Source organism: Oncorhynchus masou, chromosome 13 (assembly GCF_036934945.1).
Source record: "Oncorhynchus masou masou isolate Uvic2021 chromosome 13, UVic_Omas_1.1, whole genome shotgun sequence".
Taxonomy (NCBI): Eukaryota; Metazoa; Chordata; class Actinopteri; order Salmoniformes; family Salmonidae; genus Oncorhynchus; species Oncorhynchus masou.
Genome location: NC_088224.1, coordinates 83,395,008 through 83,407,539, shown reverse-complemented (window position 1 = coordinate 83,407,539; position 12,532 = coordinate 83,395,008). Strand labels below are relative to the sequence as shown.

The window sequence follows — 12,532 nt, the reverse complement described above, 5'->3', positions numbered from 1 at the left end:
GGTAGCCTAGGCGTTAGTCTACGTGTTTAGGCGTACTTATCAAACTATAGAAACCCAAAAATAATGTTTAAAAAGAATTGCCTCTGTCACCGGTGAAGGGACACGAGCGTATAAAAGCACCTGAATCCCCTTCACAATTGCCACAGCCCCGCAGCACGCCGTTAATGAAAACTTCGCGAAAGATGATCCCCTTTCCGCTCTCTAAACCAGACTAATCCTTATCAAAAGAGCTGTTTGATTTACCGCAATGGCTAGTTAAAGAAGACAGGGTTGGAAGAGATAGATTGAAGGAGGGGTAGACGGCGAGAGGGTGTGTGTGTGTGTGTGTGTGTGTGTGTGTGTGTGTGTGTGTGTGTGTGTGTGTGTGTGTGTGTGTGTGTGAGAGAGAGAGAGAGAGAGAGTGTGTGAGGGCGCGCATGTCCAATCCTTCCATGCAGGCTGTAGACGCTCCTCACCACTGGCGAGTTGTTCTCTCTGTCTTTTCCTTCTCGCGCTCTCTTCCACCCATCTTGCATGTGCTCGGTTTAGTGTTTACCGAGCCGGACAGAGCTCTCTCCAGCGGTAGCGGACACTGCGGGGGAACAAACCACTATGGATTGCTAATACTCGGGCTTATTTGTCTCTTTCCCACCTTCTCTCTCGCCTTGTTTCCTCCTCCTCCATGTCTCTCCACAGTTTTTAAGGGACGGAAAATGAGGATTATTTACCCGCACTTTGTCGGGGTGTTTTCCGCCCTTTGGGGGCTAGTGACTGGGGCTTTCCCCAGCAGTGTTCAAATAGGTGAGTAGGCTAAGACCTTTCAAATTAGACACTTCTTATAGCCGGGGTTTTAATGAGTCTTACATTGTTTTCATCCCCAATCATGTTTATTTATTAAAGAGGATTTACATTGCCATTATTTCTGATAACCTAAGCAGCCTAGAGGGGGGAAATCGCTTTCTGTTTGGCTGATGTGTCTCAGGTGATTATTCATAATTGTGGTAATTGTTTTCCTGCTGTCGGAGATGGAGGTTAAACGGCCCCCCTCTCTCTCTCTCTCTCTCTCTCTCTCTCTCTCTCTCTCTCTCTCTCTCTCTCTCTCTCTCTCTCTCTCTCTCTCTTCAACCTCTTTCGCGTTATTTGTAATTTTCAAACGGGCATCCTGCGCTCATTAATGTTTTAGGGCGCTTTGTTCCTTACGGTGCTGTTCTGAGTCAGATCGCTACTGCATCATCTTTCCGTGCCATACATAGCAGGATAACCCTGGCTATCGATCCGAGCCCGAATCGTCCAGCCGGGACTAGACCCGGATCAGAGTTTCTATTAAACATGATCCACTGCCCTGAGTTAGTTGTATACCCCATCCTATAACAGTCCTACACACATGCACACACACAGACACACACACACACAGTGCTCTGTTCTGGAGGTGTGTGTTAATGTATGCTCCGCATCACTCCTTGTGAGGTGCAGGAGGAGAGGAACTGTAATGAGACTCTGGTCTCTGACTCTTTCTCGTTCCTTTCGCTGAGCTGCCGATAAAGTTAATACGCGAATATGGTCTGCTGGATACACACACACACGCACACACACACGCACACACACACGCACGCACACACACACACACACACACACACACACACACACACACACACACACACACACACACACACACACACACACACACACACACACACACACACACACACACACACACACACACACACACACCTCAAACCCTATCCGCCTGTTCACTTGAGAAAGTATTTGCATATAGCTTCAATACACAGAAGTGGAACTTAAGGCAGAGGAAAACCAATTCATTGGAGAATATAAAAATATCATGCAATGTTACAATGACTTGGAAATAGACTTCGTACTGTAGTTAATATACCACAAATGGGCCGACCAACCAGTGCTCCTGCACAGTGGCTAACCGGGCGTGTGTGTCCCACCAACACCTCTTTTACGCTACTGCTTCTCTCTGTTCATCAGATATGCATAGTCACTTTAACCATCAGTCAGTTTAAACATATCTACATCTACATACTACCTCAATCAGCCTGACTAACCGGTGTCTGTATGTAGCCTCGTTACTGTATAGAGCCTCACTACTGTATATAGCCTCTCTACTGTATATAGCCTCTCTGCTGTATATTGCCCCGCTACTGTATATAGCCTCTCTACTGTATATTGCCTCTCTACTGTATATGTATTTTTACTGTTGTTTTATTTCTTTACTTACCTATTGTTCACATAATACCTTTTTTACACTTTTGGTTAGAGCCTGTAAGTAAGCATTTCACTGTATTCACCTGTTGTATTCAGAGCACATGACAAATAAACTTTGATTTGATTTAAGTTACTGTAGTTACTGCAGTTAATGCTTCTATTGCACAACTATGTTTGTGAATGACATGTCATGTGAGGTGATTTTTGGGAAATTTGTGAATGACAAGTCATTTGTGGTGATGTTTGTGAATCACATGCCATTTGAGGTGATGTTTGGGATGTTTGTGAATGACATTTGGAGGTGGTTGCTCTGCTGCCTTGCGCTGCCTTCTCCATTCCTCACTCCTCCCCTGTCATCATTTCCCCTCTCTCACCCTCCCTGACATTTGTCACTTTACCCTTCCTCTCCCTCTCTCTCTCACACTCCCCAAAATGTTCCCTCTCTTCATCTGTCACGTTTCCCTTCCTCTCCCCCTCTCTCTCACACTCCCCAAAACTTTCCTTCTCTTCATCTGTCACGTTGCCCTTCCATTCCCTATCTCCATCTCTCATCTTAGCCTTTCTCACCCTCTCCCTCTCTCACTCTCCACACGTCTCTTCATCTGTCACTTAACCCTTCCTCTCCCTCTCTCTCTCTCACTCTCCTCGCTACTTTCCCTCTCTTCATCTGTCATTTTACCCTTCCTCTCCCTCTTTTTATATTATTATAAAATGTTTTAACCCTTTTCGTGATATCCAAATAGCAGCTATCGCTGCAACTCCCGTAGGGACTCAAGGGAGAAGAAGGTTGAGAGGCATGCGTCCTCTGAAACACGACCCCGAAAAGCCACATTGCTTCTTGAAACACTGCTCACTTTACCCAGAAGCCAGCCGCACCAATGTGTAGGAGGAAATACGTACACCTGGCGACCGAAGTCAGCATGCATGCGCCCGGCCGCCACAGGGAGTCGCTAGAACGCGATGGGACAAGGACATCCCAGCCGGCAAAACCCTCCCTTAGCCCTGACGATGCTGGACCAATTGTGTACTGCCTCATGAGTCTCCGGGGTAAGGCTGGCTGCAACACAGCCCGTGATCGAACCCGGATCTGTAGTGACGCCTCTAGCAATGTGATGCAGTGCTTTAGACCACTGCGCCATTCGAGAGGCTCTTCATCTATCATCTTACCCTTCCTCTATCGCTTTCCCTCCCAGCCACTCTTCCTCTCTCCATCTGTCATTTCACTTTACCCTTCCTCTCCCTCTAATGCTCACCCTCTAGCCACTCTTCCTCTCTTCATTTGTCACCTTACACTTCCTCTCCCTCTATATCTCACCATCACACCACTCTTCCTCTCTTCATCTGTCACCTTACCCTTCCTCTCCCTCTATATCTCACCGTTACGCCACTCTTCCTCTCTTCATCTGTCACCTTACCCTTCCTCTCCCTCTATATCTCACCGTCACACCACTCTTCCACTCATCTGTCACCTTACCCTTCCTCTCCCTCTATATCTCACCGTCACACCACTCTTCCACTCATCTGTCACCTTACCCTTCCTCTCCCTCTATATCTCACCGTCACGCCACTCTTCCTCTCATCTGTCACCTTACCCTTCCTCTCCTTACCCTCTGTCAGACTCTGGTCTTTTTGATGTCTGTCTGTCATCTTTCTCTGTCTCTCTCTCTCTCTGTCTTAATCTCACACTTTCTCACTACCCCTCTCTCTCCTCTGTCCTACTCTCTCCCTATGTCTCTATCTCTCTCTCTGTCTTAATCTCACACTTTATCACTACCCCTCTCTCTCCTCTGTCCTACTCTCTCCCTATGTCTCTCTCTCTGTCTTTTAATCTCACACTTTCTCGCTACCCCCCTCTGTCCTACTCTCTCCCTATGTCTCTCTCTCTCTCTGTCTTAATCTCACACTTTCTCGCAACCCCTCTCTCTCCTCTGTCCTACTCTCTCCCTATGTCTCTCTCTCTCTCTGTCTTAATCTCACACTTTCTCGCTACCCCCCGCTGTCCTACTCTCTCCCTATGTCTCTCTCTCTGTCTTAATCTCACACTTTCTCGCAACCCCTCTCTCTCCTCTGTCCTACTCTCTCCCTATGTCTCTCTCTCTCTCTGTCTTAATCTCACACTTTCTCGCTACCCCCCGCTGTCCTACTCTCTCCCTATGTCACTCTCTCTCTGTCTTAATCTCACACTCTCACTACCCCTCTCTCTCCTCTGTCCTACTCTCTCCCTATGTCTCTCTCTCTCTCTGTCTTAATCTCACACTTTCTCGCTACCACTCTGTCTCCTCTGTCCTATTCTCTCCCTATGTCTCTCTCTCTCTCTGTCTTAATCTCACACTTTCTCACTACCCCTCTCTCTCCTCTGTCCTACTCTCTCCCTATGTCTCTCTCTCTCTCTCTCTGTCTTAATCTCAGACTTTCTCGCTACCCCTCTCTCTCCTCTGTCCTACTCTCTCCCTATGTCTCTCTCTCTGTCTTAATCTCCCACTTTCTCGCTACCCCTCTCTCTCCTCTGTCCTACTCTCTCCCTATGTCTCTCTCTCTCCCCCTCTATCCCCCTATTTTTCAGAATCCCCCACGGGTGCACGTCTTTGTTTTTGCCCTAGCACTAGAAAGCTTGATGATGAGTTGGCTATTTGAATCAGCTGTGTTCTGCCATGTCAATAACCAAAATGTGCACCCAGCGGGGGCCCCAGGACCGAGTTTGGGAAACCCTGTGCCAATGAAGCACAGTTCAAAACCAACTGTCGTTCTCCTCATCTATAGGTGGTCTATTTATCAGGAACACAGATCAGGAGTACACAGCATTTCGACTGGCTATCTTCCTGCACAACACCAGCCCCAATGCCACGGAGGCTCCATTCAACCTTGTACCCCATGTCGACAACATTGAGACAGCTAACAGCTTCGCCGTCACAAACGCCTGTGAGTACAACCAGAAAAGTGTGTGTGTGTTTGTGTGTGTGTGTGTGTGTGTGTGTGTGTGTGTGTGCGTGTGCACTCAAACCTTGTACCACACTCATGGAGTGTCAGCTATCAATCAAGAGTTAGAGGTCTATATGAGGCTGTCGTTCACTATAGAAGGATGGGCAAGGGGTTGCTGTGTCTGCTTAGCTTGAGAACATGACTCATCTTTGTCTACAATGAGATGAGGGAGGTCTATGTGATGTCATCAACGTCTAAATCCCTCAGGAAGTACATCTTGCACTGGGAACATAATGGAGTCTCCATGGATCTCCTCTTGGTAAATGGAACTGAATGGAACTATTCAGTTCTATTGTTCCATGTGGACTTCCTTGTCTTTCTTATGAGATAATCTCTATCTAAACCTTCTTTAAATCATCCCCAGAGTTGTGTGGCATATTGAGGCCCAATAAAAATGTTTTCTACGGTTAAGCCAGGCTAATTTCCATCATGTTGAATTTGGCCCAAGGACTAAAGCTCTTTGGTTAATTTGGCAAATTGAAGCAAGAGTAACAGCGGGAAATGAAAGACAATAGCAATTACTGGCTTGGAATAGATTATCGAGAGAGAGAGAGACCATAGTGAAAAGCAATGGGAGAAGGAAATTAGGTGTGGTTGTGTGTTTGTTGTGCTTTGAATAAGGATGCAGCTGTTGACTTATCGAGACCAAATTTGTCAAAGTCATCCTCAACTACCCTCTCTCACTAGCTGCTACTGCTACTGCTGAGGGCAGCTTTGTTAGTTCTATATGAAGAACTGTTGATGACTTCCCTCTGACTGTAGAAGGCTGTGACCGGGCCAGCCTGACAACTAGAAATAGACTTCAATTGTAGACGTTTGAAAAGGTCCTGAGAACGTGGATATATGCCTTCCTCTGCGCTCACAAAACAAAAACCTAAATATTGTCCAGCACTGGGCACAACCTGGAGATGCTCAGAGATGGAGCACGTTGCTTAGACCACCGTGCCGCCACTGTTCACTATGGTCTGTCTGTCTGTCTGTCTGTCTGTCTGTCTGTCTGTCTGTCTGTCTGTCTGTCTGTCTGTCTGTCTGTCTGTCTGTCTGTCTGTCTGTCTCTCTTAGACTGTGTGAAAGTTGGATAGTTACAGACTAGTGTTGCACAGTAAACCGAAACTTCGGTACTTTTTCAATACGAGATCATGAAAAACTTTCGTTACTAGAATTTTTGTTACCTTCGGTAATTCTTTCAAATGTGCCTTGCGTCATCTACTGATTGAGACAGGATGAAGTCTGTCCATCAGTGCAGCTGATGTCCCCTTATAGCGCGAGTACACTGTGTCTGCAATGTTGCAACTGTTAATTACTGTACACAGAACAATGTCCATTACAGGCTACAACACTTTCAATGCAAGAAGGTACCGGTAGCTTCCGGCTTTGTTGGCTAACTTCCCTTGCTAGCGTACATCTGAAGCTAACACCAATTTACTACCCTAGTCCTTTTTTGTTCCAAACAAATTGCTCACCAAACTATATCATTTTATTTTTATTGCACAAAACACCAGTATACATACAGGAAGTATACAAACAAGCAAACAAACAAACAAGAACAACATGTAAGGCTGTAAAGTAACAAAATGTGGAAAAAGTAAAGGGGTCTGAGTACTTTCTGAATCCACTATATATGCTACATGCTAAAGGGATAAACAAAGTACAGATTATAAAACAGACCTTAAGAGACACGCATGTATTGACTGTTTTTATAGTTTTCTTATTTGAAGAATGTAGAATGATCTTAATGTACTGCTCTAACTGCTTATAGAAAACAAGGAGGAGTGGTTATTTATTAGTGATTTTACATGTATTTATATTACATTTACAATTACATTTCAGAGGTTACATTGTTTTTCTTTATTCTTATTGCAGTTTAAAGAAACTCAGCAGCACATTCTCCCATAATAAACAAAAATCATCAGGAATATTATCAATTATAAATCTAAAATATCTTGCCATAATCTCTTTACAAGTAGACAATGTCAAAATAAATGTTAAACTGTTTCTGGATGCTGAACACAAAACAAGTACAATTAATATGAATGTCTTTTTTGAGTTTCTTCAGGTAATGGTTCACAGGTTAGTACGTCTGGATAACTCTGAAAGAGACCTTTCACCGTGTTAACAAGCAGGTATTTGTGTGGTATTTGTGTGGTAACCAAACCTTTTTCCAACAAATACTATTGACAAGTGTATCCCAGTATGTTGTGACGTAAGGAATAGATACAACATCCTTTTAAAACAAAGCAAGAAGAAACACATGTTTACTACTGAAGAGTCAACTGGACTAAACAAGGGTGTCTCAATAAGGTGTCTGGTTACACCTGACGACAGCATGAGAGTCCAAGATGGAAAAGCATCAAATGCTAAGGCCAACTCTCTTGGTGTAACGGGGATATTGTAAAGAGATCAAAATTCCTTGAGTAACAACCCATATGCATTAAAATGTTTACTCACCAGTAGGATGTGATTATCAAACCCGTTCTTAAAAAAACTAATAATTGTTCCTATGCAAAATATCCTATTTGTTCCAAATGAAATACCTATATTTATTAATGACCATGCTACGAACATTGTCTATGAAAAGCAAGTCATTTGGTAAGAGGCTTATCAATGTTATAGTTACAAAGCAATATCAAATCAATGCGACCAAAACAGAAGAAGATATAATGTGGGATAAAATTATTTTTTGCGCAATTTATCATAAAAAATATTATTCAAAGTAGGGAAATCTCCAAAAAAATACTCTCCAAAAAAAGGAAACTTTACTCTCCAAATATCTGTAATATCAAACCTTTCTATAAACTGCCTTTGTATTCAAAGAAGTTCTCTGTCTCAGAGGCCATCTATCAATACAATTATTCAGAGCAATATTAAAATGGCCTACAAGTAAAACATTAGGGAACTTGGTTAGCCAATGGAAAACATGCAAGTAAGTCATCATTGTCAAGTTTGGATTTGAACCCCTAAATGTTGGTAGTAATAATGAGGATGCTGTTGTAGTTGATAACAGGACAAGGAAAGTGACCAGAAAGGTCACAATCTGAGTGCAAAATACTTCCACTGAACTGATTCCTTAGAGTGATGTCTCCAACGGAACGATCACAACCATGAGAGAGCATTAAGTCATTTCCACACTGTGATCTCCAGACATCAGTTGAAAGCTGTTTGGCAAATCTAATAAGGCTTGGTGCTCCACATTCTATCTAGCATTGAGTCAGTCACGTCTCTCCTGTCTCTCTCCCGGTGTGTGTGAATGACGTCATTACGTCTTAAAGAGGTCTTATAAAAGATGAGATTGCTTCTTCTATGCAAATGTCCCAAATGGAAAGGAAACAGATTTGTCAGCTGTAGTCCCATGAAATCACCCCAAAACTACAACTCAATGCATTCACACACTCCTATTGAATATGCATTCACCTGTACTGTGAATGGACCTAGGCTACATCTTAATTTTCCCAGTTTATCAATAGAGATTTAAAATTCAAATAAATGATTACCTTTATGTTGTTTTGTTGTTAGATTGGTAAGAACTGTTTAACAAATTGGTTAAAAAGAAGAAACGTGGCTGTCTCTGAAATATTAATGTCAAACATGTCAAATGCAATGAAACTGAAGTCAAAAGATCAGTCTAGTTTGATATCGTTTTTCTACCGTGATGGTTTTGAGTAGCGTGATACTAAACCTGGTATCGGCATTGAAGTAAAATTTCTGGTATAGTGACAACGATATTACACACCGACTGTCATACTGTGTGTTGTCCTGGGCTGGGCATTGGCTTGGCTGTGGTGTGTATGCTGTCCTGGGCTGGGCATTGGCTTGGCTGTGGTGTGTGTGTTGTCCTGGGCTGGGCATTGGCTTGGCTGTGGTGTGTGTGCTGTCCTGGGCTGAGCATTGGCTTGGCTGTGGTGTGTGTGTTGTCCTGGGCTAGGCTGGGCCTTGGCTTGGCTGTGTTGTGTGTGTGTGTTGTCCTGGGCTAGGCTGGGCCTTGGCTTGGCTGTGGTGTGTGTGTTGTCCTGGGCTTGGCATTGGCTTGGCTGTAGTGTGTGTGTTGTCCTGGGCTGGGCATTGGCTTGGCTGTGGTGTGTGTGTTGTCCTAGGCTGGGCATTGGCTTGGCTGTGGTGTGTGTGTTATCCTGGGCTGGGCATTGGCTTGGCTGTGGTGTGTGTGTTGTCCTGGGCTTGGCTGTGGTGTGGGTGTTGTCCTGGGCTGGGCATTGGCTTGGCTGTGGTGTGTGTGTTGTCCTGGGCTGGGCTGTGGTGTGTGTGTTGTCCTGGGCTGGGCATTGGCTTGTCTGTGGTGTGTGTGTGGGAGGTTAAAACAGTTGTCCTGCTGCAGATGAAGTGTGTCAGTAGTAACCTGGGCTCTGGGCCTGTTCTTAGTCTTACTGATCCGCTCTGATGAACCTGTGTGTGTGTCAAGTGAGTGAGCATGTGTGTAGCGCAGCAGCGGTGCATTAGTGTCTTATTGTCTGCGATTGTCAGAGCTGGAGAAAGGACTCTGAAAGGAGATCCACTGTCTTCTTCCATTACCATTCTCCCTCCCTCTCTCTCTCTCTCTCTCTCTCTCTCTCTCTCTCTCTCTCTCTCTCTCTCTCTCTATATATATATATATATATATATATATATATATATATATATATATATATATATATCTCTATATCTCTCTCTCTCTCTCTCTCTCTCTCTCTCTCTCTCTCTCCCTCTCTCTCTCTGTCTCTCTCCCTCTCTCTCTCTCTCTCTCTCTGTCTCTCTCTCTCTCTCTGTCTCTCTCTCTCTCTCTCTCTCTCTCTCTGTCTCTTTCTCTCTCTCTGTCTCTTTCTCTCTCTCTCTCTCTGTCTCTCTCTCTCTCTGTCTCTCTCTCTCTCTCTGTCTCTCTCTCTCTCTCTCTCTCTCTCTCTCTCTCTCTCTGTCTCTCTCTCTCCCTCTCTCCCCCTCTCTCTCTCTCTCTCTCTCTCTCTCTCTCTCTCTGGTATATTTACTGAGTAGTGTGGATTCATGGGCACACAGAACTTCTAGATCAGATGGAGTTAAGGAAGAGAAAGAAGCGAGATCAGGCGATGGCAATTTCCTCCTTTTATGGAGTTGAGATCTGTCGGACATTTCCACCTGACCTAATTAAAGCGCCCCTGGCCCAGCTGAGTAAATGGCAATGAATTAAAGGATTATTCCACCAACTCCATGGGCCTTTTCTACAGCCACCCCGGAAATTTGTTAAATTCCACACTCCTCAAAAGGCTCATTGCTCCCCGTCCTCTGTCATCTCAGGGAGACGAATTAGTCGGGCAACTGGCCGGATATATGTCTGGTTCTTCACCTGGATCTCCACTGATCTAACGCGACCATCGGTCCCAGGCATGGTCTTAGTTATACGACCCACCGGCCAGGAGGCTCGAGGCAGCTGAGGGTCCACCGTCATTACTACTTGGCCAGTTTCCAGGCTGGCCATTTCTGCCTACGAGGTTGGTATCAGCATACACGGCTTGAGGAAGTGACGCATCTCGGCGTCCAAACAAGAGCATATTCGGTGTAACCGGATCGGGGTCAGCGACGTCTGCAGAGAGATATCCCAAGGGTTTGGAGTTCAGAATCCCTTCCACCTCTATCAGGACGGTCCTCAAGACCGTTTCAGTGACAGTTTGGTCCCATAGTACGACTCGTAAGGCCGTCTTTACAGATTTAATCTCTCGCTCCCATGTTCCTCCAAAATGAGGAGCGCCTGGAGGGTTAAATTTGAATGAGATTTGTTGGTCCATCAGCTGATCCTGGAGGCTGGGTTCCATGGCTTGGAAGGCTTCCTCCAACCTGGCTTCTCCTGCCTTGAAGTTCATACCTCTGTCAGCCAGGATCTCGTAGGGTTTCCCCCGTTGGGAGATAAACCGCCGTAGGGCCATGAGAAAGGCTTCCGTATCCAAACTCTCCAGTAGGTCCAGGTGGACACATCTGGTTGTCAAACACTTGAATAGAATGCCCCAGCGCTTTTCCACACGACGACCTAACTTGATCATCAAGGGGCCAAAGCAATCTACTCCTGTTGACCAGAAGGGTGGTTTAAGGAGGCGCAAGCGAGCAGGGGGTAAATCTGCCATTTTGGGCACCGTAGCTCCGGCCCGCCATATCTGACATTCTACGCAGGCCTATTGGTGCTTACGAATGGCTCCTTGTCCTCCAATTATCCAGTACTTCCGCCTCATCTCCCCATAGACACTCACTGGCCCTGGGTGGAGAAGCCGCTCATCATAACTTTTGATGAGGAGCCTGGTAAGAGGGTGTCTGGAGTCAAGGATAATTGGGTGGATAGCATCTGAGTCCAAAACCTCTGCTTGGCGCAGCCTCCCTCCAACTCTGATCACTCCAAGGATTGGATCATATTCTGGGGCAAGAGAGAGAAGACGGCTGTCCTTAGCCACTTCCCTACCGGCTTTCAGAGCTTTTAACTCCTCAGGGAAGCTAACCGCTTGTGCTTGCTGGAGGAGTAGCATCTCTGCCGCGAGGGAGGTGGGTATAGAAGCCACCCCATCTGAGGTCTGGTTTGTGGCGGTGATCAGATCCGGCAGTGTTTGGGATTGTGTCAGGTCAGGGAGAGCCATTGTTGGTTCCGTAGAAATGCTGTAGCATTGGGCGGACCTCCTTAACTCATGAGCTTCAGTTGGTTGCGAAGGGGCCGTACGCCTGGGGGCTGTCGGCCACTCGTTCTCTGGTTGGGACAAGAATGGTGGTCCCAAGCTCCAGCGATGGGGTTGAGCCAGTTCCTGAAGGGTTTTACCACTAGTAATGTCATCAGCAGGATTGTTTATGCTATCAACATACCTCCAGTCCTGGATTTCTGTTAGGTCTTGGATTTCCGCAATGCGAGTTCCGACGAACACCTTATACCTGCAGGACTCAGACTTGAGCCAGGTCAATACAGTGGTCGAATCACTCCAGTAGATGACCCTTTGGATTGACAAGGTGAGCTTGGCTCGCAAGGTATAGGCCAACTGGGCTCTGGAAAGGGCAGCACTGAGTTCCAGCCTAGGCATTGACAACTGCTTCTTGGGTGCGACCCTGGACCTGGCCATGACAAAGGAGACATGGGTGTGGCTGCCTTATCCTCCACTCTAAGATAGGAAACCGCCCCATACGCTCGCTCCGAAGCGTCACAGAACACATGTAGTTCCAGGCATGATCCCGGTTGGTCAGCACAGGATGGTACATAACATCTTGGCATTTGGACATCAGAGAGCTCTGTTAACTCTGTTTCCCAACAGATCCCATCGTTCCACTAGGTCAGCCGGGTGGATTGGTTCATCCCAGTCCCTCTTGGTCTGCCACAGGTCCTGGACTAAGACTTTGGCCCGTGTTGTGTATG

At 45.9% G+C, this 12,532-nt stretch overlaps 1 protein-coding gene across 2 annotated transcripts in view; it reads left to right on the top strand.

Annotated features, from left to right (window-relative positions):
- Positions 1–400: 400 nt before the first annotated feature.
- LOC135553142 (glutamate receptor 4-like) overlaps positions 401–12,532 on the top strand; it is a 110,268-nt gene continuing 98,136 nt past the window's right edge. Inside the window, exons 1-2 of one of the 2 annotated variants that reach the window (XM_064985284.1) lie at positions 401–780; positions 4,972–5,130. In XM_064985284.1, the coding sequence (XP_064841356.1) occupies positions 417–780; positions 4,972–5,130 (523 nt within the window). In that variant the 5' untranslated portion in view covers positions 401–416. The remainder of the gene's footprint in view (positions 781–4,971; positions 5,131–12,532) is intronic. The other variant, XM_064985285.1, reaches the window with a different exon arrangement.